Below are 23,474 nucleotides of genomic sequence, written 5' to 3' on the forward strand. Positions count from 1 at the left end.
ATAACTATGAATAGTATAAAAATAAGAAGTTTGCAAGGTAAATCTAAAAAAAACAGTATTTACACGTTAATAAAAGTTGTGTATATTATTTAAAAGAATCCTTACAGACGGTATGCGCATGTTTACGTAATAAACGAATATTAAATATGATTAATAATCAATAAATATTATTAATAAATGTTTTTTTATTTATTTAATTTTTTTAAACGTTGTCTCTTCGATAATTATTTTCATAACTGGTGATGCATGAATGGCTCAACCTGGCTCAAGTGTATATAATCAATATTCTATTATTATTATTTTTTTACGCTGTACAATTCGTGTACATCAAATTACAAACAAAACGTCAGAAAACTTTAAATTATTTTTACTAATATATATTTTTATGTATGATTGATTTAGGTGACATTACAAGGGATCGAGAAGACAGTAACAGTAAGTTTTTAACAAGTTTTTTATGTTATTATTTTTTATGTGACGTGATTGGGTTTTCCAATTAAGATTTCAGCGCCATAATGTCACATTTTTATCGAATTCATTTAATTTATGTAAAACCAATAAAATTTGATTTCCTTGGAAACAAAAAATAAACAAATCTTGAAAAATTGTTATCGATGATGTGGAATTATTTAAACAGTTGGATAAAGTATTTCTTAACTGGAAAACCCAATAAAAATTCATTATACTGCTACTTAGTATTATTTTATATCAAGTAAAACGTCAGAATGACATCGTAATTGCTGATCTTCCATAAGATGTAGGTCAAACGTGACTTATTATTTAAAAATATGACGTAAAAGTTTGAAATTTTTTCTCTTACTATACTGTTTGCATATCTGTGCATTAGTGCACATTTTTCGGTTTTACCCCACAACCAGCAAACAAATTATAACGTGTGATAAGAAACATAGTTCAAAAACAATTACATATTTTATAATGTGTATGGTTTACAAGATTGTAAACAACATTTCCATTAAATATTATGTATCTACACGAACTGTCACCTGTACTTCTTTTTTCTATCGCTAGATAGAGTCTTTCTTAGTGTTTAAATCCAATACTTTCAATTACAAATAGTTCGACCATTTTTTTTAATGTAAAGCAGAATAATGAATTTTTAATATAATCGATGTACGCATGCTCAAGGTAATGACAATGCGATCACTTACTTATCGTAGACAGAAGAAATTGAATTGCTTTAAATATTGTAAATAAATTGGTAAACACATCCAAATACCTTCAACATTACGACCTACGCTTATGTACGTATACGCTTTCAGATATTAAATGGTTGTAAAGTTCAATGTGCTAATTTATCAAACTTATGCATCGTTCAAATAAATAATAACAAAAAAATAATAAAAGCATGGAAACAAATTCCATTTTGTCCTGCCACGAATTTGAATGCGTTCGAGAACCTTAAGTCAATCCATCGGATACTTTTCTAGCTTTGCAGTCATAAAGATTCCGAAACTATGTTTTATACTTATAATACTAAATTTTTATTCACTTTCAAGATATATAGTGGGTATAAAAAACTATTACAAATAATAAAAAGGCAACAGTACACAATATTCTCAAAAGGTCACCCAATCAAGACCGTCGTAGACCGGTATTTTCAAGATGGTATGCATGTCGCTTTCGAGATGAGGATAACATCACCAAAATAGTATTTTTTATCCCCTACTAAAAAACTGTTTTGCTAAAAAACTCGACTTTTCACAACAAAAAATTTCCATCAATCAAGTTTAGTTCTCGCTTAAAATTACATTAGAAAAATCACAAGAATAAACTTTTAAAATCTTATAAGTGTGTTGGAAAAAACAATGGCAATCATAGACAACCGTGAATTATTTTGATGTGCCATGGAAGAATCCTTTTCACTCACTAGTAAAATCACAAAAGCTTCACGTAATAAAAAAAAGCTACCATAGTATTATCGATGTTGTGATATAAATGTCGTCCAGTAAAATTAACAAAATTGAATAAAGCATTTGATCGCATTGTGATTTTTTTACTATAGTTCATCGAAATCACCGAAACAATGCAATTCCCTCCACAGGCCATCTACAATTAAATTCAACAAAACAGGTGAATAAAGTGAAACCGAATGTGAATCGAGATGTTGTATCGCCAGGATATAACTCAAGGTATGTTTGTTTTTTATTTTTCTATTGATTTATTTATTCTTATTTATAATTATAATCAATAATTTTTAATCATTACATTTTGAATAAAAATATTAAAACAGAACGAATACAAAATTAATTTTAATTAATTAATACGCCCCCTCAAAATTAATAGCTCAAATCAAGTTTATGCATTTTTCATAATTATTTTGTTTACATTCAAAAGTTATTAAATCTGTGGAAAAGTTCGCTAAAAAAAAGGATTTCTAAATAAATGAATAGTGTGTGTCAGATATCTTTGTTCTTTGTAGACAAGATACATGAACATGAATATATTATTTTTGTCTACATGTTTAAGTTTGTACATGTATAATCTCTATAAATTGTCTACAAACAAACAAAATATGTGTATACATTTATACATGTACACTCGATACATGTAAACATACAGATATGAGTACAAAAAATATGAATTTTACATAAAATACATGTAAACAATCAGAACATAATGTGTTAGATATATACTATTTGTTTGTTTACATGTATGTTATATAAATTTCTACATTTTCACTAGAAACATGTTTACATGTATACATTTATTTCACTTACATCATGTTTGGCGTACATGTTATATGTACATTTATACATGTACACTTGACACATGTAAACATACAGATATGAGTACAGAGTACATGAATATTACGTAAAAAAACATGCAAACAATCAGAACATAATTTGTTAGATATATATACTTTTTGTATGTTTACATGTATGTTATATAAATGTCTACATTTTCACTAGAAACATGTTTACATGTATACATTTATTTCACTTACATCATGTTTAATATGTACATTTATACATGTACAGTTGACACATGTAAACATACAGATATGAGTACAGAGTACATGAATATTACGTAAAAAAACATGCAAACAATCAGAACATAATTTGTTAGATATATACTTTTTGTATGTTTACATGTATGTTATATAAATGTCTACATTTTCACTAGAAACATGTTTACATGTATACATTTATTTCATGAACATCATGTAATATATACTTGTTTATGTACACTCAAGATACATGAATATACTACATAAATTGATACATGTAAACAACCAGAATATAAAATATCAGATGTAAACTACTCATTTACAAAAATTATTAGTAATATTTCTGGGTATACATTTTTGTTTTTTTAAATTAGATAATGTAAACAAACAAATAATGAGGTAAAATCGAAAAATGCATAAGTAATGAGCTATTTACAAGAAAAAAAATAAAATAAATATTTAAAAAAAAAAAAAAAATATGTTTTTAATAAATGTTTTTTATAATTCACATTTAACACATATTTTTTAAGTCACATGAACGCCCTTTTGGCGGTGCACTTGGTGCACATGCATGAGATTATGATATTTTTTAATATAATCAAAATTTTAATTTAATTTTTTTTTTATTTATATTTTTTTTAAGTATAATACACAACTTTTAAAGAAAAAAAATGCTTAAAAACACGAAATTTCCTTTTTATTTCTTTGTATGATTTTTAATAAATTCAAATAAAAAATTAATGCATCTCTCTATAATCTATTTTTTTTTTACATAATATTTTCGCTATAAACTCTCTTTGGCTGAAAAATATAGTTGAAATATAATATTATTTATTTTTAATTTTTGAAAATATTTCAATTTCCTTGTGACCGGAAAATCAAATACATCGGAATTTTTAATAATTAAAAAGAAAAAACTACTTGTGTTAATTCAATTAACAAAAATTATTGTTTTTATGTTTTGCTTTTAATTTTTAAAACAGCTTTGTTGCCTTTACATAATTCATATCTTTCTTTTTCTTTTAAACGTTTTATTTTAATTCAAATTTTTGCTAATTTTTTTCTATGTGATTACGGCGATAGTTTTTTTTCAAATCCAATTCAACCACTAAAATATATTTTTTATTTTGCAAATTTTCTATTCTTTTTCAAAATTAATTTTACAAAATAAAGATACAAAATATGCAATTTAAAATTTAGGCTGTCATATTTAACAAAAAAATTTTTAATTCAAAAAAACAACAAATTTTTTATCTATTCAAAAACACCACCCACACAACACAATTTTACAAATTTGAACACATTTAATTAATAGGCTAATCAAATTAAAATTTCCAGCATTCTTGAAATCATTTTAACACCTTCATTTGGTCTTAAATGTGTGCAATCCTAGTTTGTACAATTGCAGGAGATGAGCATTACTTTTGGGAGCCAAATAAATACAAAATTTGAAGCAGGTGTGCAGTTTTCTTTTATTTTAATTACTTCAGCTAGAACTTTCATCTGAACTTTTTTTTTTTATTTGATGAATAGTTTTTTTTTTGTAATTTGTAAAAAACTGCGCATTTGGTTCCTAAAAGTGCACCTCCTGTAATTCCGCAAACTCGGATTACACGCATTTAAGACCAAATGAAGGTATTAAAACAACTTGCTGGAAACTAATTCCACAAAACACTTTTTATCTATTTTATTTGATTAGCCTATAATTATTTTTCTATTTTTAATTTTATTTTTATCAAATTCATCAATTTTAATAAAACAAATTCATTTATTTATTTATTTTTTTAATAAATGTTTTATTAGTACGAACGGTTATTATATAAGAATGATCGTTTTATACAAACTGACTTTAATTAAAGTAACTATTTATGCCTCAGGAATAAATATGGCGGTTCTACACAAGTCTGTTAACTCTATATAAAATGAATTAGAAACGTATGTTCCCTTATTGATGTTCGGGCTAGTTCCCAAAACTGCTACTAGCAACGCCACCAGTATTGAATCCAAACCACTGACCAATTGAATTTAACCGCTATTTGGATTTAATATATGTGGCGTTGTCTAGTGTTTAATAATGTAACTAAAACAGTTTCATTCAGAGACCCATGGAGTTGTATATTTTGTATAAATAATATTCATTAAAACGATCATTTTTCTTAAACATAACCTTATTTGAGTACTTTATATAGTCCTGTCATTGAAAATTATTAAGATTACCTTTGGCATTTTTACCGTATTGATATTATCTGGGGTGTATTAATGTTTCCTGTACAAATATGAATCCAAAACAAAGCACATTTCCTTCAAGTTATATGGGTGTTGTAGAAAATTGTTTTTGAAAATTGAAATGAAAAACCTTTTTGTCCCTCTTTCTTTTTTGATAATAGGAAACTTGCACAATTTTTTTTTAAAGAATTCTATATTCAGTTTATAATTAGTTTTGATAACTAGGAGTTGTAACTCGCCAACTGGCGATAATAATTCGTACTATTTAAAATCAGAAATAGATCCAAATTCAGTAGTTACAATTTCGACTACCAGATGGCAATACTTGTACTTACCATTTTTTAAGGCCAATAAAAACAATCAAATTCAAATCACATAAATCCCACCAACTGGCGATAAAAACTTGTACTATTCAACAGGAAGTGGATCGCTTTTTCATTAATTCCAATTTAGACCACCTGATTACTTACCATTTATCATATTTTGTATGAAATTCAACAAAAATCTTAGTGAACATTTAATCGAAAAAAGCACTCTTTGAATCAATGAACTTTTGTAACTCCAACGTAACATAAGTCGACTTATTTTGTTGGCATAAAAATTGGGTGCTTGGGTGCTTGGGATTCGATGAAGTAGACGACGGCCGTTTGGATCTGGTCTTGATTGGCGAAGGTTCTGCTGTTGAGAAAGCTATCGATGGACTTGAAAGATGATAGTCGGTTGGCGAGGTATCTGGGGAGTATGATGGGCAAAGCAGAACTTCGACTCTCATTGCGTTTAACTATAATGCGTTATTTGTGAATTAGAAATTTTACCAAGTAAATCCGATTATTTTCTCAGCCAAGCAACGAAGTACTTCGTACTTCTTCGGGTTTTTTTCGTAATACCATACATCATAAATTATACAACATATTACGTATAACAGATAAAGCATCTATTGTTTGAAACTGATAATAGCCTGACGGACACGGCACGTGCGTCGGAGCTGACATAAACAATTTTTTTTTGAAACTGAATATTAAATATATTTTATTTTGAGAAGGTTCGATCTAAAAATAATGGCAAGTTTCCTATCTTGTGTAACTTTCGCTTTCAATGTTTTTTTTAAAACAAATTTAACGATATCGAAACATCGAATGAACATTTTAAAATTACTTTTTCTTCGATGAATATTCATTTCATTTTCTGTTAATGTGTTTTACGTTTTTTCTATTTTTTTTCTTTTAAATTTTATTTGTCTGTGTGTGACCCCCGCAACTTAAGGAAAAGTGATTTTAATTTTAAAAAAAGTACAGGGGATATGGGAGCGGGTGATATTATTTTGTTTTTGGTGGTTTTTTTTTGTTTTGTTAGCGTGTATAGTGTGAGGTTGTGGTTTAATGTGCTTGCAGGCCACAGGAGCAAGAAGGCAGCACATACGCGGGATACCACCTTGCCTATGAAGTCAAAAAACTCATGTACGCTTCAGCTGTAACTTACTAAAAACACTAACTCTTGTTCTTTATATCTGTCACTGTTTAAGATAATATTTTTATTATATTCTGTCTCTTGCTATCTCGCTCGCTATAATTTTTTTTCACCGAGCTCAATCTTTGTTTTTATTTTTTAATTAATCTATGAAAAAAATATCTACATTATCGATAATATACAATTTTGAACTTAGTTTAATATTAAACTCGAGTTAAATTTTATTCATAGATTAAGTTAAATTCTTTATGTAGTTAAATAATCTTTGTATTATTAATCTTTATCCAATAGAATTTAGTGTAGTTTAACTATTTTTAACTACTTTTTAACTAAATACGTATATTTACTAGATATTTAAAGAATAGAAGATGTATTTAGATATTTAACTAAAAATTTTTAGTTAATGTACCATAAATCCAGTATTAAGATTGAGCTGTGGTTGTACCATTTGTTACGTGTTAATTTTTTTAACTAAACCAAATTCAATTTTAATTTTTTAGTTACAATTAGCACTAAATATTTCATATGCTGTTACAAATTTTTAGTTTTTTTTTTTCTTATTCATTTTTGTTTTTTCTAAATTATTAATTGTACAAAACACATAATTAAAATGAACAGTGATTTATATAAATTTTGATTTTTAATAAATAATATATTTATAGGCAAAACGAACTCAAATTACAAATTTTAATAAAATTATATTAAAGCAAGTCCCATTGATTTTAGTATTTTACAATTTGAAATTGATAAATAAACGAAAGAATAATATTGACAACTGACATAGAGGCGTGGCTTAATAAATATGGCTGACTTTAGATTGCAAAAGAAAAACAATCTTTCTTTAGTATTTGAGCGAACATTCATTCTGGGAAACATATCTTTTAACTTCAAAGAACGTTTTTATGTTTTTAATTTATCGAATTTTACAAAATTGTCTAATATATATAAACTGTTTCCCTTCTTGTTCGATAATAATAAATTGTTTTTATGTATAATAGGGTATTCTACTTTGTTGGGAATAGTACTTCAAAATATTGATTTTCCTAATAAGAAGCCGCAAAAAAAGATATTTCGGCAAAATAAATACAAATTTTTATTCTCGCAAAAAAGCTGTCAGCCATTTTGGTGACGTAATATTGTTAAAAACAACAGTCGTGTATGTAATTATTATATGTATAAACAAAGTTGATGATAACATAACCTACAATTACTATGAAAGCCATCAACAAATTAGTAATTAATGCATATTATTTTTGTCTATATGATGTCACATCAAAACACGGTGACTCGTGTTTTATATCATGTGATATTAATTTTAATATAATAAAACAATAATGTGTTTTTATGACTCAAAATCAGAATATTAAAGTATATTTCAACATAATTAATTTTGTCCATTACCAAAAGTACCCTATTATAGAATGAATCCTATATGTATTGAATGCAACATATGCAATTTAATAATAGTTAGAATTTAAACCACCAGATGCCATGACCAAAGTGATCAGTTGTCAATTTAACTTATCTGATTTTGCCTAAACATAAATATTCAGCTGTGAATCAAAACATTTGTACATAATTACATTTACGTTTGAATATTTTTTTAAATAAAAAATAATTAAAAATCTCGATTTATAATAAAATCTCATTTTTTTTGATAAAGCACGACATTTGTACAAATTGAAACACTTAAAATTCAGTGAATTTTTTTTTCTTCAATGTGAATAATTCAATTTTTTTATTTAGTTTTATAACAACAATTATTATTGGCTGTTAGGAGAGCATAAACACTAATCACATTTCGAATAAATACATGCGTGTTTCAAGTCGAATTCAATTTTAAGGTTATGATAAAATGTCAAAAAGTTACTACCATGAAGGTTATAAAGAAGGAGAACGATCGCTATAGAAAATATTGTCCCCGAAATATGGATAAAATAAGTGAGACGCTGCGATCGCTAAGTAGTATCAATAAAAGCGGGCTGTTGTGCGCTAATTTGAAATGATATATCAATTTGTACATTATGCAACTAACCTCATCTACTTGTACTCATAAACAGCTAACTTCGCAGATACTACTTAATGATGACAGCGCGGCTGGTGGCTGAAAAATGAACTATAAATTCGACAAATTTTCAGGGACAGACGCGCTAATGCTTTAGTACATAGTGATCGTTCTCCTTCTTTATAACCTTCATGGTTACTACTTTCGTGAATGTTTCGTAATTTTGATTTCGTTAATTTTTGGTGATTTTGTCATAACCTTTCTTTTTTTTATAAATAGCAAAAAAAATTCCTCCTGAAACAGCTTCTTAAAGATTATTTCAATATTTTATTTTTCGTTAATGCTTCTTTTTATTTTTCGTTTTGATTTACACTTTGAAAAAAAAAAGAAACAATTTTTAAATTAAAAAGAATTAAAAAATTTTACTGTTTTGAGATTTAACCTAATAATTCTGTGTATGTTTTTGTATTGTTCAAATTGATATCCCGAATTCTTGATTTGAGTTTCCTAATTCGAATTGACAGGCATGTCAGGCATTTGTTAAGAAAAAAAAACAATTAAATTATATTTATCTGTCAAACAATTTTTACGCATGTTTCGAAATAGATGTTGTCCAGTTCTTGAACCTTGAACAAAATTTAAAACTCTTTTGAAAATATATTTTCTATGAACTTGCGCACAATATGCATGGCGCATGTATATAAAATGGAGACGAAATAACAAGAATATTAAAAACTTTTATTCGTTTCACCATCTTTGAGGAACATTTCAATGAATTCGAAAAATTTTCGATAAATAATGTTGATTTTTTCGTTTAGAAAATAATTTTTAATTTTCATACACTTATTGTGGAAGTATCGAAGGGATAATTAATAATTAACTAAGTTGAAATTATCGATGTTAAGTAGGCTAATGTTGGAATGCTTTTTAATCCGTCAGCCCTCGCTTCAACCGTTCGGTAATATTTAGGCGCGCTCTGCACATGCGTTAAATATTTTACGCGTTAAATATTCTTTAGCTTTATAAATCATAACCTCTACATAGTTTTATTAAAATTTCTTTTTTAATGCATTAACTAAAAAGAAAATAGTTTTAAGCTAATTAAAATTATTTTAAGCTAACTTCACCATATTTCTATCAAAAATTATTTTTAATTTACTGAATACGACTTATATTAAACTAATGAAAGTAAACGAATGGGTCGAAAAATTTCCGAAGATAATATTTTTTGGTTTACACCTTTACTTTCGTAGCGAGAAAAGTTATCGTTATTTCTGACGGACTAAATAAATTTTTTAAATCTGTAGATAGACTTAAAAAATCTGAAAACTCATAATTCGAAAATATAGAAAGTTATAGAAAGGTAGAAAAATAATAATAATATCTTTGTTTTAAATCAAGCGTGAGCGAAATGCTCATAACGCGAGTGCTGACGGGTTAATCAATGTTTTTGTTATAAATTAGCCTCTAATGACTGCATTCTGAATAAGAAAATCACTTTTTCTTTAGATGTGAAACGATATTTTATATCAAATAATGTTCAGAACGCAGACAATCTTCGTTTTTTTAAAATTATGGCTGTTCATAAAATTATAAACAAAATGGCAGCAATTGGTCGATAAAACTACTTGGAAGCAACTGGCATAATCAACCAAAATAAATAATCCAAACGGGGCGAAAGTAATATGCTTATCTAATATGCAAAGTAATATGCCAGTTCACATCTTAAAACTATAGTACCTAACCTAAACTTTACCAATAATACATCATCTTATTAATTATTCGAAATAGATAAAAATTATTACATCGTTTAGGAAATCAAAAATTGTTTTCTATTTTACATTTAAAATGGATTTCCATCGAGCATCGACTCAATCAACGCAATAGATTTAGAAACTGTTTGAGTTGTAATTACTCACAATTGGTCATATTGTAATTTATGAACAGCCCTCTTAGGCCGATATAGAATGCTTCAATGTTGCTCAAAAAATTTTTCTATATAATCAAAATCAGTGTCTCAAAGTATGGCGAAACATTATTTTTTCAAAATGTACAAATTTAGCTTTTTTTTTCACTCGTCTATCCAGGATGGATCATTTTAATCTTTTGCGGCTAATAGCCCGTTTTGTTGTTAACCAATCAAAAAATTCCATTAACAAAAATTCTAGAGTCTGTTGAGGTACACCGTGTTCTAACATCAGATTGGACCTAGTTTTTCGAGCTGCTTTAATAGTCAATTTAGGTCCAAAAGATAAAAGATCACTTTAAATTAGAAAGTTGATCCTCATAAAAAGGTTATAACTATAGTTCGATAACTTTCGGTAGAAATGCAACTTAAAGCCAAAAGTTGTTAACGTCAATAGAGGACATTCACCTGTGTCCATGACTTTGACCTAAAATTCTAGTTTCAAGGTCATTTTTCTTTTGATTAAGATTCAAGGTCATTTTTCATTCGATTCTAGTGTATTTTGTTTCGATTAAATACAATGATGACAGTTTTTAAGTCACATTTCCTTCGAAAGCTAACGATTTTCGAAAAAAAAATTATTTAAATAAAAATTGTTAGTTTTTGTATAAGGAACAACTTTCTAATTTAAATTGTTATTCTATCTCTTAACCCTGATAAAAAAATTCGATTCATGAATCGGAAATTTCCAATTAAACCAATCGGAATGAATAGGATTCAATTGTAAAAAAAGTTTCGATTCATTCTTCTTTATTCCAATTGAAACCAATTAAAATTTTTAATTGAAATGAATCGGGTTTAATTGGAAAAAAATTCCAATTCATTCCGATTCAATCCAATAGAACTAATCGGAAATTTCTAATTGGCTGCAATTCATGAATTGGATCGAATTGGAAATTACATTATGGGATCTATTGGATTGAATTAGAAATCAATCGGAATGAATTGGCAATTTGAATCGGAATTCAATCGAACTTTTTTATCAGGATTACCTTTTAGGATCTATTAAATCATCCGGTAGAACTAGGTCCAATCTGATTTCAGAACATGATGTCGCTCGTCAAACTCTACAACTTTTGTTCAAGTTATTTTTTGTTTATTTAACTAAAAATCTAGCTATTATCCATAATAGATTAAAATAATCCAACTTGTATAATTGATGCGTTTTTTTATCTATTAGTAATCGTTTTATTGCAATAGTAAAATTTTTGCTAGATAATTTTTAATGAATTTTTATTCATGCTAAAAATATGAATTAATAAATTAATTGAGCATTAGTGATTTTTTTGTTTAGTTATAATAAATTAATATGAAATATTTTAATTTTTAATTAATTTTTTTTGATTTTGTTTTTGTTTTTTGAAATTAGAATTATGATGTTTAGATGATTTCAATTATTTTTGATTAGTATAAAATCCGTTCTAAAATTTAAATTCTATATTATTATTTTTTTGTAATTAATTAATTATTTAATTGTTTTTTAAAAAAGTAAAATTAATTGATGTGTTTTTGGTGCATATATACGATAATTTTCATAGGCCTACAAGTCGTACTAGCGGTCCAAACACCAATAACAATGGTGTTGCACTGCCAATTGGTCTAGCCGATGATCAGGCAAAAGATTTTGATTTTGAGAAGACTGAAATGAAATATGACAGCACAGGCATGTTTCATTGGAGCCCTGCTAGAAATTTAGAAGACTGTATTTTAGTAAGTGCATTTTATTTTAATTATTCTTAAGGCTGATCGGACATTAAGCAATATACAGTGTGTACATCGCATTTAAGATTAAGACACCCTCATATTTTCGTTATTTATAAGAATATCGATTTGAAATTTTGCATAGATACTTAACCGAAATCTGAACTTTAAACTCAGCCTACTACAAATTGACAAATAGGGCCGACTCTTTATATTTTGTCTAGCGTCAGGTCAAAATTCGTTATTTTCATTTCATTATTTTGATCTACACTCTAAATTATTACAATTGTATTGAAATATTTGCATAGGTAACACTATTAAATTATCAATTTGTCCAGTTTTTACATTCCATAGCACACCAGTTAAATTAACATCGTATGCCATGGAATGAAAAAACTGAACAAATTGATAATTTAATAGTGTTATGTATCCAAAATATTACGGAATCTTCTGTTTTTTACGTTATGTAAGTAAAGATAGATGGTTACATTTTTTGGCTGTATATTCATTTAACACGTCGAATGATAACGATTAGTAAAATTGCAGTGTACTGTCCGATCAACCTTAAGAAAATAATTAAAGCTTTTAAATAATAATAATAATAATAATAAATGAAATAACTTTTTTTGTTTTATAGGATCGAAATCAAGCGGCAATGACAGTTTTAAATGGTCACGTTGTCGTTTGTTTATTTGCGGATCCTGATTCACCGCTGATAGGTTTACGTAATCTTGTTATGCCGCTACGGGCTAGTAACTTTCATTATCATGAATTAAAACATGTAGTTATCGTAGGTTCTGTAGATTATATTCGAAGAGAATGGAAAATGTTACAAAATTTACCAAAAATATCTGTTTTAAATGTAAGTACAAATTCTATTTATAATTATTTATCTGCGAAGAGAAGTTGTCCATACAAATACGTCATGAAAAGTTTAACATCGAAATAATTACACTTGCGTCAAGCAGTCAATATGGCAGCCATAAGACCTCTGCTGTTACACTCTTAAACAAAAATTACGGGCTATTTTACTATAAGCTCATCGGCTCTTACCGTGAGTATAATCCAAAACTTTTTGGCAATATTGTAGCAAGACAACCACCGTATTTAATGGACATCTTTTTAAATCGTTAATATACATTGTTCAAAACGAATTGAGACTGTTCGAGAGAGAAAGAATGTAAATTTGTGTGCATATATGTACGCATACATATATCGCGCTCTCTTTTATTCGGTATCATTTCGTTCTACGATCTATATAAGTTTTATTGTGATTCTAAAAAAAACAATTAATTTTTGTACAAAAGGGTTCGCCATTAAGTAGAGCTGATTTACGTGCTGTGAATGTTAATTTATGTGACATGTGTTGTATATTATCTGCAAAAGTACCTAGCAACGATGATGCAACCTTAGCTGATAAGGAAGCAATTTTAGCATCTTTAAATATCAAAGCAATGACCTTCGATGATACGATAGGCGTGCTAAGTCAAGGTGGAGCTGAACAAGATAATCTATTACCTGCTGGCAGTCCTATTGTGTTACAAAGACGAGGTTCTGTGTATGGGGCAAATGTGCCCATGATTACAGGTTTGTACGGAAATTTATAGATTTATACTCCTCGGTACAGAATTTCATCACAATGGAATTCTGAAAAAAGATTGTCGGAATCCTAGATATCTGTATCTCCCCGAAAAATGCCCTGGTGGAAAAAATATTCGAAGAAAGAATAAGTCTTAATAAGTCTTAGAAAACTGTGAAAAAGTCTTAGAAACTGTGAAAAAGTCTTAGAAACTCTAAAAAAGTATTAGGAACTCAGAGTTTTCTAAGACTTATTCTTTCTTTAAATATTTTTTCCACCAGAGTAATTCCGGAAATTTTTGTGACAATTCTATTTTGACGAACTTCTGTAATCGTAAGTTTATTTATTATTTTTGGAGAATTAAATTAATATTTTTTTGCCAATTTCAGAATTAGTGAATGATAGTAATGTTCAATTTTTGGACCAAGATGATGACGATGATCCAGATACTGAATTATATTTAACACAGCCTTTCGCTTGTGGTACAGCTTTTGCAGTTAGTGTCTTGGATTCGCTTATGTCAACGGTACGTACGTCTTTAGAATCATAGACTCATCAAACATTCAGAATTTCATGTATTATTTTTTGTTGTCTTTCCAGACGTATTTTAATCAAAATGCTTTAACATTAATTCGATCGTTAATTACGGGAGGTGCAACACCAGAATTAGAATTAATATTGGCAGAAGGTGCTGGACTTCGAGGTGGATACAGGTACTTAATCTTCTCAAGTTATATTATAATGCAAACATTTTCAAACTCATCACGACTCCAAAAAATATCACACTTTGTCACTGCAGCTTGCTACCAATCCGGGTATCAAATCGGACTGGCATGGCAGATAATAAAGCAACGGGCTAAGGCCTCGCCTTTACACTGGGTACTCTGAATAAATGTCCAGGACAACATGATTAACGTGGACCAAGCCCGTTCTAAAAAAAAATCATTATTTGCAGCTGATACATAAGCCTGCAAAAATTGAAAGCCCTGTCTCTTTTCTGTACATCAGTAATGACGTGATCATAATCATGAGCCCTCTAAATGATTAAAGACGGTCTTGAACAGTATCCCTAAATGCTCTTGGCAGTTGTGTTTCTTAGCGAAAAATATTTATTGGAAAATGTCTATAATGCCTTCATGAATATCTTTAACTTTTAGTACATCAGATAGTTTATCAAATCGAGATCGATGCCGTGTTGGACAAATATCATTGTATGACGGCCCGCTGGCACAATTTGGTGAAGCTGGCAAATATGGTGATTTATTTGTGGCAGCATTAAAGACGTATGGTATGCTGTGTATTGGTTTGTACAGGTTTCGTGATACAAGTTCCTCGTGTGATGCAAGCAGTAAACGTTATGTGATTACAAATCCACCAGATGATTTTTCATTATTACCAACTGATCAGGTATGCTGTTACTATGTGGAACTGGAACCATTTACATTAGTCCAGTGTTCGGCCAAGTGCGTGACCATCATTTCAGCCATTAATGAGCTAAAAATGTTTTTGCGAGTACTAAACGCTGTATTATCGTAAAAATTCATCAATTTTGTTAGCCTCAGGAGTCTCAGGTCGAATACTTGACTGAAATGGATGATTCCTACATCAAAAAAATGTTAAAAATTGTAATTTTTTTGTTTTTCATTAGGTTTTCGTATTAATGCAATTCGATCCAGGATTAGAGTATAAACCCCCACGAAGTCGAACCGGTACTGGAGGACAAGGAAGCGGAACAGGCGGCGGTGGCACCAACAAGGATGATAACTCTTGACTGTTGTTGTGTAGCGCCCTCACTGATGGACCTTACTCCTATATTTAGATCCGAATATGTTTGGATCTTAATATAAATAAATACCTTTGACCCATCCACCATTCCAATTATTATACATAACCTTTTTATTATAATTATTATTAATTATTAATTATTCATTTTAGTTTTAATTTACTTTTTATTCACTCTTATTATTATTATTATTATTATTAATTTTAATTAGTTCTTTTTAAGTTTTATCTATATTACTTTTTGATATCGATCTTGTTTATCAGGGTACACAATTTCATTTACTAGTTTAATGATGCAAGTAAGGGTAAGAAATGCACCCTTTTTAAGTCAGATTTCCTGATTAAGTTAATATTTATCTCAAAACGACTGGAGGATTTTTTTGAACATATTATGAGGAAATGAGAACTTCTTTAGCCGCATTGAGCGATTTTTATTAGAAAAGTTTTTGGCAGGGATAAAAATTATAGTTTAATGATGTCATCATCACCTCGGAGACGGCATGGATACCACGTGACATATATAAGACGTTGATCACTGAAATTAAACAACATTGAACACAGCCAGTACTTGGATGGGAGACACTGCTGAAAACACTGTGTGTTGTTGCCTTTCTAAAGTTTATAATAGTTTTTTATTCCAAAGATTTAAGTTTTGACCTCTGTAAGCAATTCCCATGGATGGATATATATTTTTTTTTTCAATTATTTGACATTTTTCAAATCTTCGCAAAATTTAGGCACAGAAGAGCCAAAGAGAGACAAATCCATGTGTATTTAAGAATACAGGATGAGCACTTTTAGAGGGGCAAGCCTTGTTCACTAAACTTTTTAATCATTTCAAGTGAAGAATTCTCACTGCACGGGCGGAAACAAGAAATTGGTTTTTAAAAATCTTTAGTAGTAGGCAAAATATGAACGTTTAAAATTCCTAATTAAACAAAGAGAAAGATATCATCTTGAGATACATATAAAATGCATATAAAACTTTGTTTTTGCTAAAAGGAGATGGGAAAACAATCTTTGAATGCTTCTAACTTCTTCGTTTTTTAATCTATTTTAATTTCACTTTCAAATTTTGTCATGGTATTAAATCTAGTTTTACATTTTTGAGAAAAATAGACCACTCTGTTTTAAAACATTAAATACTTCTAAAGAAGTAAAAATATCTAATTTTCCTTCAGATTTTTAAGTAAATAAATTTTCTTAATCAAGAAATTGGCTAAAAAAATGTCCCATTAAATTTAGGGCAGGATTTTCTCATTAATTTCATCTACTTTTTTATTTTATTTAAGCAATTCTGATGTCTTTCTGATAGACTTCCGCAATATTCAGTGAAGTCTAGGACCAAACTTCAACTCTTAACTCGGAAATTTAATAAAAGTTATTACAAATCATCGTTCATTTTATTCATAAATTCTTGTTTTTTTATAGATTGGAGTGCCCTGTAAACAAAATAATTTCTAGTTGAATGTAATGAATCGTTTATTTTGTATATTCAATCAAAATCCCAGCGCCATAATGTCAAAATTAACACACTATCATCATCGATAAAACATTTGGTTTTTATTTACCAAATTTTTTTCGTCTGGCATCATTTTTATCGAATTCACATCAGCAATAAAAAGAAAAATATCTTGACAAAAAATAATTCTGTCAGGATAAATCCTAGAACACCTAGTCCATATTGTACCTATCGTTAAATAGTATTGATTCTTATGCGAAATTTCGAAATCCGATTAAGTGCAGTTTTACTGTCACGGGTTCCAAGGTATATTATTAATATACAATTTTATTTCGAGTATCGTGGTATTTATTTCAAAAATCGATTCAATGCTATTTAAAACGATTCATTACATCTTCAAATAGAATTGATAATAATTGTGGGCCTAAAACAATATTTTAGTTTGCAATTATTTTAAAAATAATTTTATATATTTTTTCAAATTTTGTTTTATGATTTTATTTTTTCTGCACATATACAACACTTTAATTTCCAAATTCACAGTTTCTTGTTAATCGAAACAAACTTTTAAATAAAATTAATTAAATTATTTATTTATTTTTTGGTTGAACAAAAGCAAATCTCTTATTAAAACAAAAGAATTGGTAATCAAATTATAAAGCGTATATTAAAAAAAAATTAAAGTATTTTTATAAATAAAAAAAAATTTATATTTTTGGTAATTAAAAGACAAAGATAATTATATATTTATATAGACTGTGAATTTTGTGAAAAAAAACGAATATTTAAAAAACACGTTTCAAATGCACATTTTTTATCTATTATATGTAATATAACCCGTCCCTGTAATGTTGGATGGCAAATTTAATCAAAAATATTAAAATTCCAAAGGTCCTGAGGGTGACTACACAATGAACATGTCAAAAGAAAATCAACATAAACTAAAAAAAAAAAATCGTTTAATCGCGACTTGTATAAAATTAGAATTAAAAATTTTATTGAGTGATTTTCATTTTTTTTTTTTTTTTAAATAAATTTTTGTTACACCGATATGTGACGAACAATATTTTATTTTCTAAAACAATTTAACAAATGGACATATTATGCAAATTTTGTAAAAAAAGAAAAAGACAATTAATTAAATAAATAAACAAAAAAACAATTTTTAAAATAATTCACTTTTAAAACAAGCTAAACTTTTCATTAACTATTTTTATTAACAATATATTTTTCACAAATTTTTGCACTATATTAATATTTCTATAAAGTGAAATTTCTTAGGGGGAGGGGGGTGAAATATTTCTTATGAAACGTTGTCTGGAATAGATTTTAGAGCAGTATTTTGCCTAATTTCTTGAATACGGTCTATTTTTTAAACAGGCTTTTATCTGTCTGACTTGTTAATTACTTAGAAGTCAATTTTGACCTTCTTCTAAATTCGCACACGTATCAAGATCTGATGAAGATACAATAATTTAATAAATAAATATCGATAAATAATTGATAATATTATTACCGATCTTTTTCAAACATTAAGTTGGTATAGTGGCTACGGTGTCACCTCATCATGCAGAAGGTCCTGGGATCGAAACCAGTCCACGTCATTATAATTTTATTTTAAAAAGCTTACTTTCTCGTCTTGTATCATTATCAAAGTTACAAATTCCATCAGAAGAATGACATTACATTTACAATTTTGTCAGTTTTCTTGCAATAATCAGACTTCATAACTATTCGACTATCTCTAAAGAAATTTCACTTAATCGTGTAATATTTCTAGAATATAAACACGAAATATCTTTTTCTAAATAAAAATAGCTTCTAAATAGCATAATTTGTACATATAGCAGAACAGAAAAACGGGCAGATTATTTTTTCATAGAAAAATCAAGGGTAAAATTTAAAAAAAAATACTAATGCACTTAAAATACTGCCATGAAATTTAAACAAAAAATCACATAAATTTAAGAAGAAAAAAAAAAAATTTTTTTTGGAAAAATTCTGTATTTATAGAATGCACGAAAAAAACTTAACGCAGCTCTTAGATAATCAAATATGATGGAAAACATGTTAATAAAAATTAGTTAATGGAATAAAATTATATCAAAAATCTAAAAAAAAAAAATTAATAATATTATAAAATATTTTTGGCTGAAGAAAAAAAAAAAACGTCGTTACTAAAAAAAAAATAAAATAAATTAAAAATAAACATGTAAACGAAAAAAAAAAAAAGTGTGTCGTAAAAATTTGATGAGCTTTTTCATTTTGAGCGTGCAAGATAATTTTGAATGTGTACATACTTAGAAAAAATAAAAACTATTATTATATAAAACAAAATTTAAAAAGAAAAAAAAAAAAACTACTTTAAGAAAAATAACATGCAACGTGCCGAAGCAAAATCGCCCGCTATATTTCCTTTTTCCAAAATGATTTTAATTCAAAAATACATTACATATATAATAATATAATTAATATTTAATTATAAACCGCCTATTTGGCGTGTGACAAATCACCACAAACTCACCTGTGTGTCTTGTTAAACGAAGAAAAAATAAATCATTAAATTTATATTTAAAAAAAAATAAATGAATTATTAAATATAAATGTACAATTTTCTAATTATTTGTTAAAATAAATTTTTTTATAATATAGTTTAGATAAATAATTTTTGGAAAAACAAAATTTTCCGGGACAAAATGTATTATATACCAGGATATCTCCAGGCTAATCAATAGGCTAATCAGTTGGATAAAAGCTTCTAATGATTAATCATGAAATGAAGATAACAAAACACATAATTATTAAAAAAAAAAAAAGGATAATTATTATTTGGCATTCAATCACGTGTCGGCAAACACCATTCAGAAAGTATTGCGTCGCGCCATAACAAACGCTATGTAAACATCATTACATTTTAATAGAACGAAGCACATTACTTGATTACAACAACTGCTTAAACTCATACGCAAAAAATGATTGTATGCCAAGTCATGATGTCATTCAAGACGCCATGACTCTCCACATTGTTTTCGAAGCTAATTTGAGTTAGTTTTTAAAAATATACCATTTTTTTGATCATCGGAGATATCATGATATATAATCCAGTAAATATGATTTTAGTACGATAGAATCATAGTGTTCATAGCTGAATTTTAGATAGTACTAGCTTCACCCGACCACGCTTCTCTGTGTAATTTATAGAGTGGAAATAAAATAGTCTAGCAACTATAGATTTACGAAGAAACGTTTAAGTTAATATCTTAATTTGCGTTTCTGTTCTTTTCATTAAATTTTTTTATTTATTGCAAAGCTAGTAGAAATACTTCATACTATATTTTGTCCGTTTTAAGTATAAGCATAATCTCAGATGGTTTTCTAACTCTACAGAAATTTAATTACAAACATATAAAGATGTAGCGACATCTATGAATATTTAAGGAATCTCTAATCAGGGATATGAACCAATACATGTCATCTATGAATACTAAACGACTCAATGCATATAATGCCATCTATGATTATTAAACGAAACTATTTTATAACTTTCATACCAGAAGCATACGGAAGAGGTGTAATTGTATTTTCAAACTTATTCAGTTTCTTATAGAGTTGAAATTGCCCAGCGAAGCAGAAGAGTAACTAGTGATAATCTATAAAATTGTTTAACTAAACTATTAAAAGTTAAATTGTTAATTTTTATGTTTAAAATATATTTTATTTTTAATTAAAGAGATTTAATAAAATTAATTTTTAAAAGATTATGATTGTACATTTATAATTATTTATTGAAAATAAGTTAAATACAATCTGATTATTATTATATATAAATATATATATATATATTAAAAAAAAAAAAAATTAAATTTATAAAAGATGAAATATTTATTAATTTATCATTTTATATAGAGAGGTGATATTCAACTTCAGGATTTGATTTTTTTTTTTAATTAAATAAAATAATTTAGTCATTTATTAATTAATTAATTAATTACACACCAAAAATAAAAAAAATTTTAAATTTATAACGGATTTGTCTAATTTATAAAATCATTTAAATTTCATTTCATTTATATTATATTAAAATATAAATATTATCAGCAATAAAAATAAACTGGTCTTATTAATCAATTTTGTAAAAAAAGCAAGAGAAGCGCTATTATGAACAAAAAAATTTTTTTTTTTGACAAAAATGGAAAGATCGTTTTTATTTTTTCATGATAATTTGAAGGTTACAGACAGTTTTAAAAGACCTTTTCAAAAGAGAAACGAAAATGTCCGACAGAAAAAATGTTCGTCAAACATCGTTGTGACGTAATAATGTTAATTGAACGAACATTTTTTGTGTCGGGCGATTTCGTTTCTCTTTTGAAAAGTTTTAAAACTGCCTTCTTTTTAAAAATTGTGTATTATAATAATGTTATATATATGTTAACTTATGCAACAAACACTACATGTATGCATTCTAGGTAAGCTATAATTATTGTAACACACAAATATCGATTTTTTTTGTTTTAATTAGCATGGCGGTCATTTTAATATGCGCCATTTTTAATACACACTCAGTCAAAGATCTAGCTGTCTAACTATTGCGGTTTATGAGAGAAGTCCGCTGACAGATCGACAGTGAGTTGTGTAATACTATTGCCATATTAACAACAAAGAATGAAAATGGCGAATTACAAAATGGCTGCCATGCATTTTATAAAAAATTTCGATGAATTGCGACTAAACGCGATGGACTGCGTTCAATCGATACCAGCGCTTGTGGATTTGTTAGAAAATGGCTAAGGATTTTGGTCATCTCTCTCCTAATTCGCCAAGCTTGCAAACTCTGATATCGATTGATCTCAACCATAGATTAATTCGATCAACAAACATTAAAGTCTGAGAATAAAATAAATAAATAAAATGAAATGAAATTTAAATGAATCTAATTGAGTGCCAGAATAATTAAAGAATTTAAAAATAAAACAGAACCAAATATTTAGCAAAGAAAAAATATTATTGTAAAAATTAAAATAGTGCCAAATATCATTTTTTTGTAGTTATAGATTATTAAAATGGATTTTAAAAAAAATAAATAATTAAAATGGTACTCACACAGTCACTTTTTATAGGCTCGCTTAACTGCTTGACATGTTTATTCTGCCCTTTAGGTTCTTTAAGAAGGGGAGGCGAGGTTTGGATTGTTCCATAGATCCGATAGCTCGGCTTGAAGCAAACTTCATTATAGTAAGAATTATGATTATTTATACAAATTTATATAATTAAAATTCAAAAGAATTGCAACTATTTTGTGGAATTACATCTATATACTTCAGGAATTACAACTTCTACCAAACGATTTTTAATTTTAATATAATAAAACAATAATGTGCTTTTATAACTTAAAATCAGAATAATTAAGTATATTTCTACGTAAATTTTAATTTTTATCAAATTTCATAATTTATTTTTCGCTACCGTTTATGTATACTTACTTTATACGATTTTTTGAGTCTAGATTTCGGCCAGACATGTTGGGTAGTTGTTCGAGACTTCTAAAGTGGTTTTTTATGGTTTATTTTTGTACATATTAAAAGAATAATAACTTACCTAAAATGTGATCAGAAGACATAATTAATAGCAAAAGAACACAACACAAATCTGTTATAAATTTTCGATTTAAATATTAAGAAACGAAGTGCTCATTTTTAGATTCTGACAATGTAACAACTTATTCACTAAATGTCGTTCACTGCTGTGCATATGTGCTCAAATATCAAAAATCAATCAATTCTCAAAACAATTCTTGTTCATGGATTTCAAAATTATTTTGCACACATAAAAAGGGAAATCATAAATATTGTTTAGAACTTTTTCTTTGTTTTTTTTGTATTTTTTTATATGTATAAAAAAAAAAGCGGATGTTTCTAAAGGATTCTAAACATGTGATTTCCCTGTTTGTGTTTGTCGGTTCCAGGGATAACTTATCAGAAAATCAAGGAAAGATTCCTTGCCTAGCTTTTTTCGCGTGAAATTAATAGCCTCACTTAACCTTACTATTACCATAATAATCTTCATTTGCGAAGAAAATGCTTAAGATTGCAGCGAAAGCCAGGATGACTAGACACTGCCTACTGCTTAAGATTGCATCGAAAGCCAGGCCAAGTAGGAAACTGCTTAGGTGTCGCGCATCGCGATGTTAGGGACCCTGACAAATATGTATGAAAAAGGATGCGCCAAATTGATTTACAAAAACTACAAAAAATAAGTTAAAGAGAAAAATTTATACGTTACTTTAACTATTTGGCGCCTATTTGTCGAATTTAACTTGAC

General features: G+C 27.5%; 1 protein-coding gene across 1 annotated transcript in view; it reads left to right on the forward strand.

Moving 5' to 3' along the window:
* LOC123290461 (calcium-activated potassium channel slowpoke) overlaps positions 1 to 15,790 on the forward strand; it is a 165,836-nt gene extending 150,046 nt beyond the window's left edge. The window contains exons 16-25 of the mRNA XM_044870664.1: positions 403 to 435; positions 2,024 to 2,150; positions 6,586 to 6,651; positions 12,171 to 12,342; positions 12,971 to 13,195; positions 13,641 to 13,920; positions 14,302 to 14,438; positions 14,513 to 14,625; positions 15,070 to 15,319; positions 15,561 to 15,790. Coding sequence (XP_044726599.1) covers positions 403 to 435; positions 2,024 to 2,150; positions 6,586 to 6,651; positions 12,171 to 12,342; positions 12,971 to 13,195; positions 13,641 to 13,920; positions 14,302 to 14,438; positions 14,513 to 14,625; positions 15,070 to 15,319; positions 15,561 to 15,683 — 1,526 coding nt within the window. The 3' untranslated portion in view covers positions 15,684 to 15,790. The remainder of the gene's footprint in view (positions 1 to 402; positions 436 to 2,023; positions 2,151 to 6,585; positions 6,652 to 12,170; positions 12,343 to 12,970; positions 13,196 to 13,640; positions 13,921 to 14,301; positions 14,439 to 14,512; positions 14,626 to 15,069; positions 15,320 to 15,560) is intronic.
* The last annotated feature ends 7,684 nt before the right edge of the window (positions 15,791 to 23,474 follow it).

Source organism: Chrysoperla carnea, chromosome 1 (assembly GCF_905475395.1).
Source record: "Chrysoperla carnea chromosome 1, inChrCarn1.1, whole genome shotgun sequence".
In the NCBI taxonomy this organism is placed as follows: domain Eukaryota; kingdom Metazoa; phylum Arthropoda; class Insecta; order Neuroptera; family Chrysopidae; genus Chrysoperla; species Chrysoperla carnea.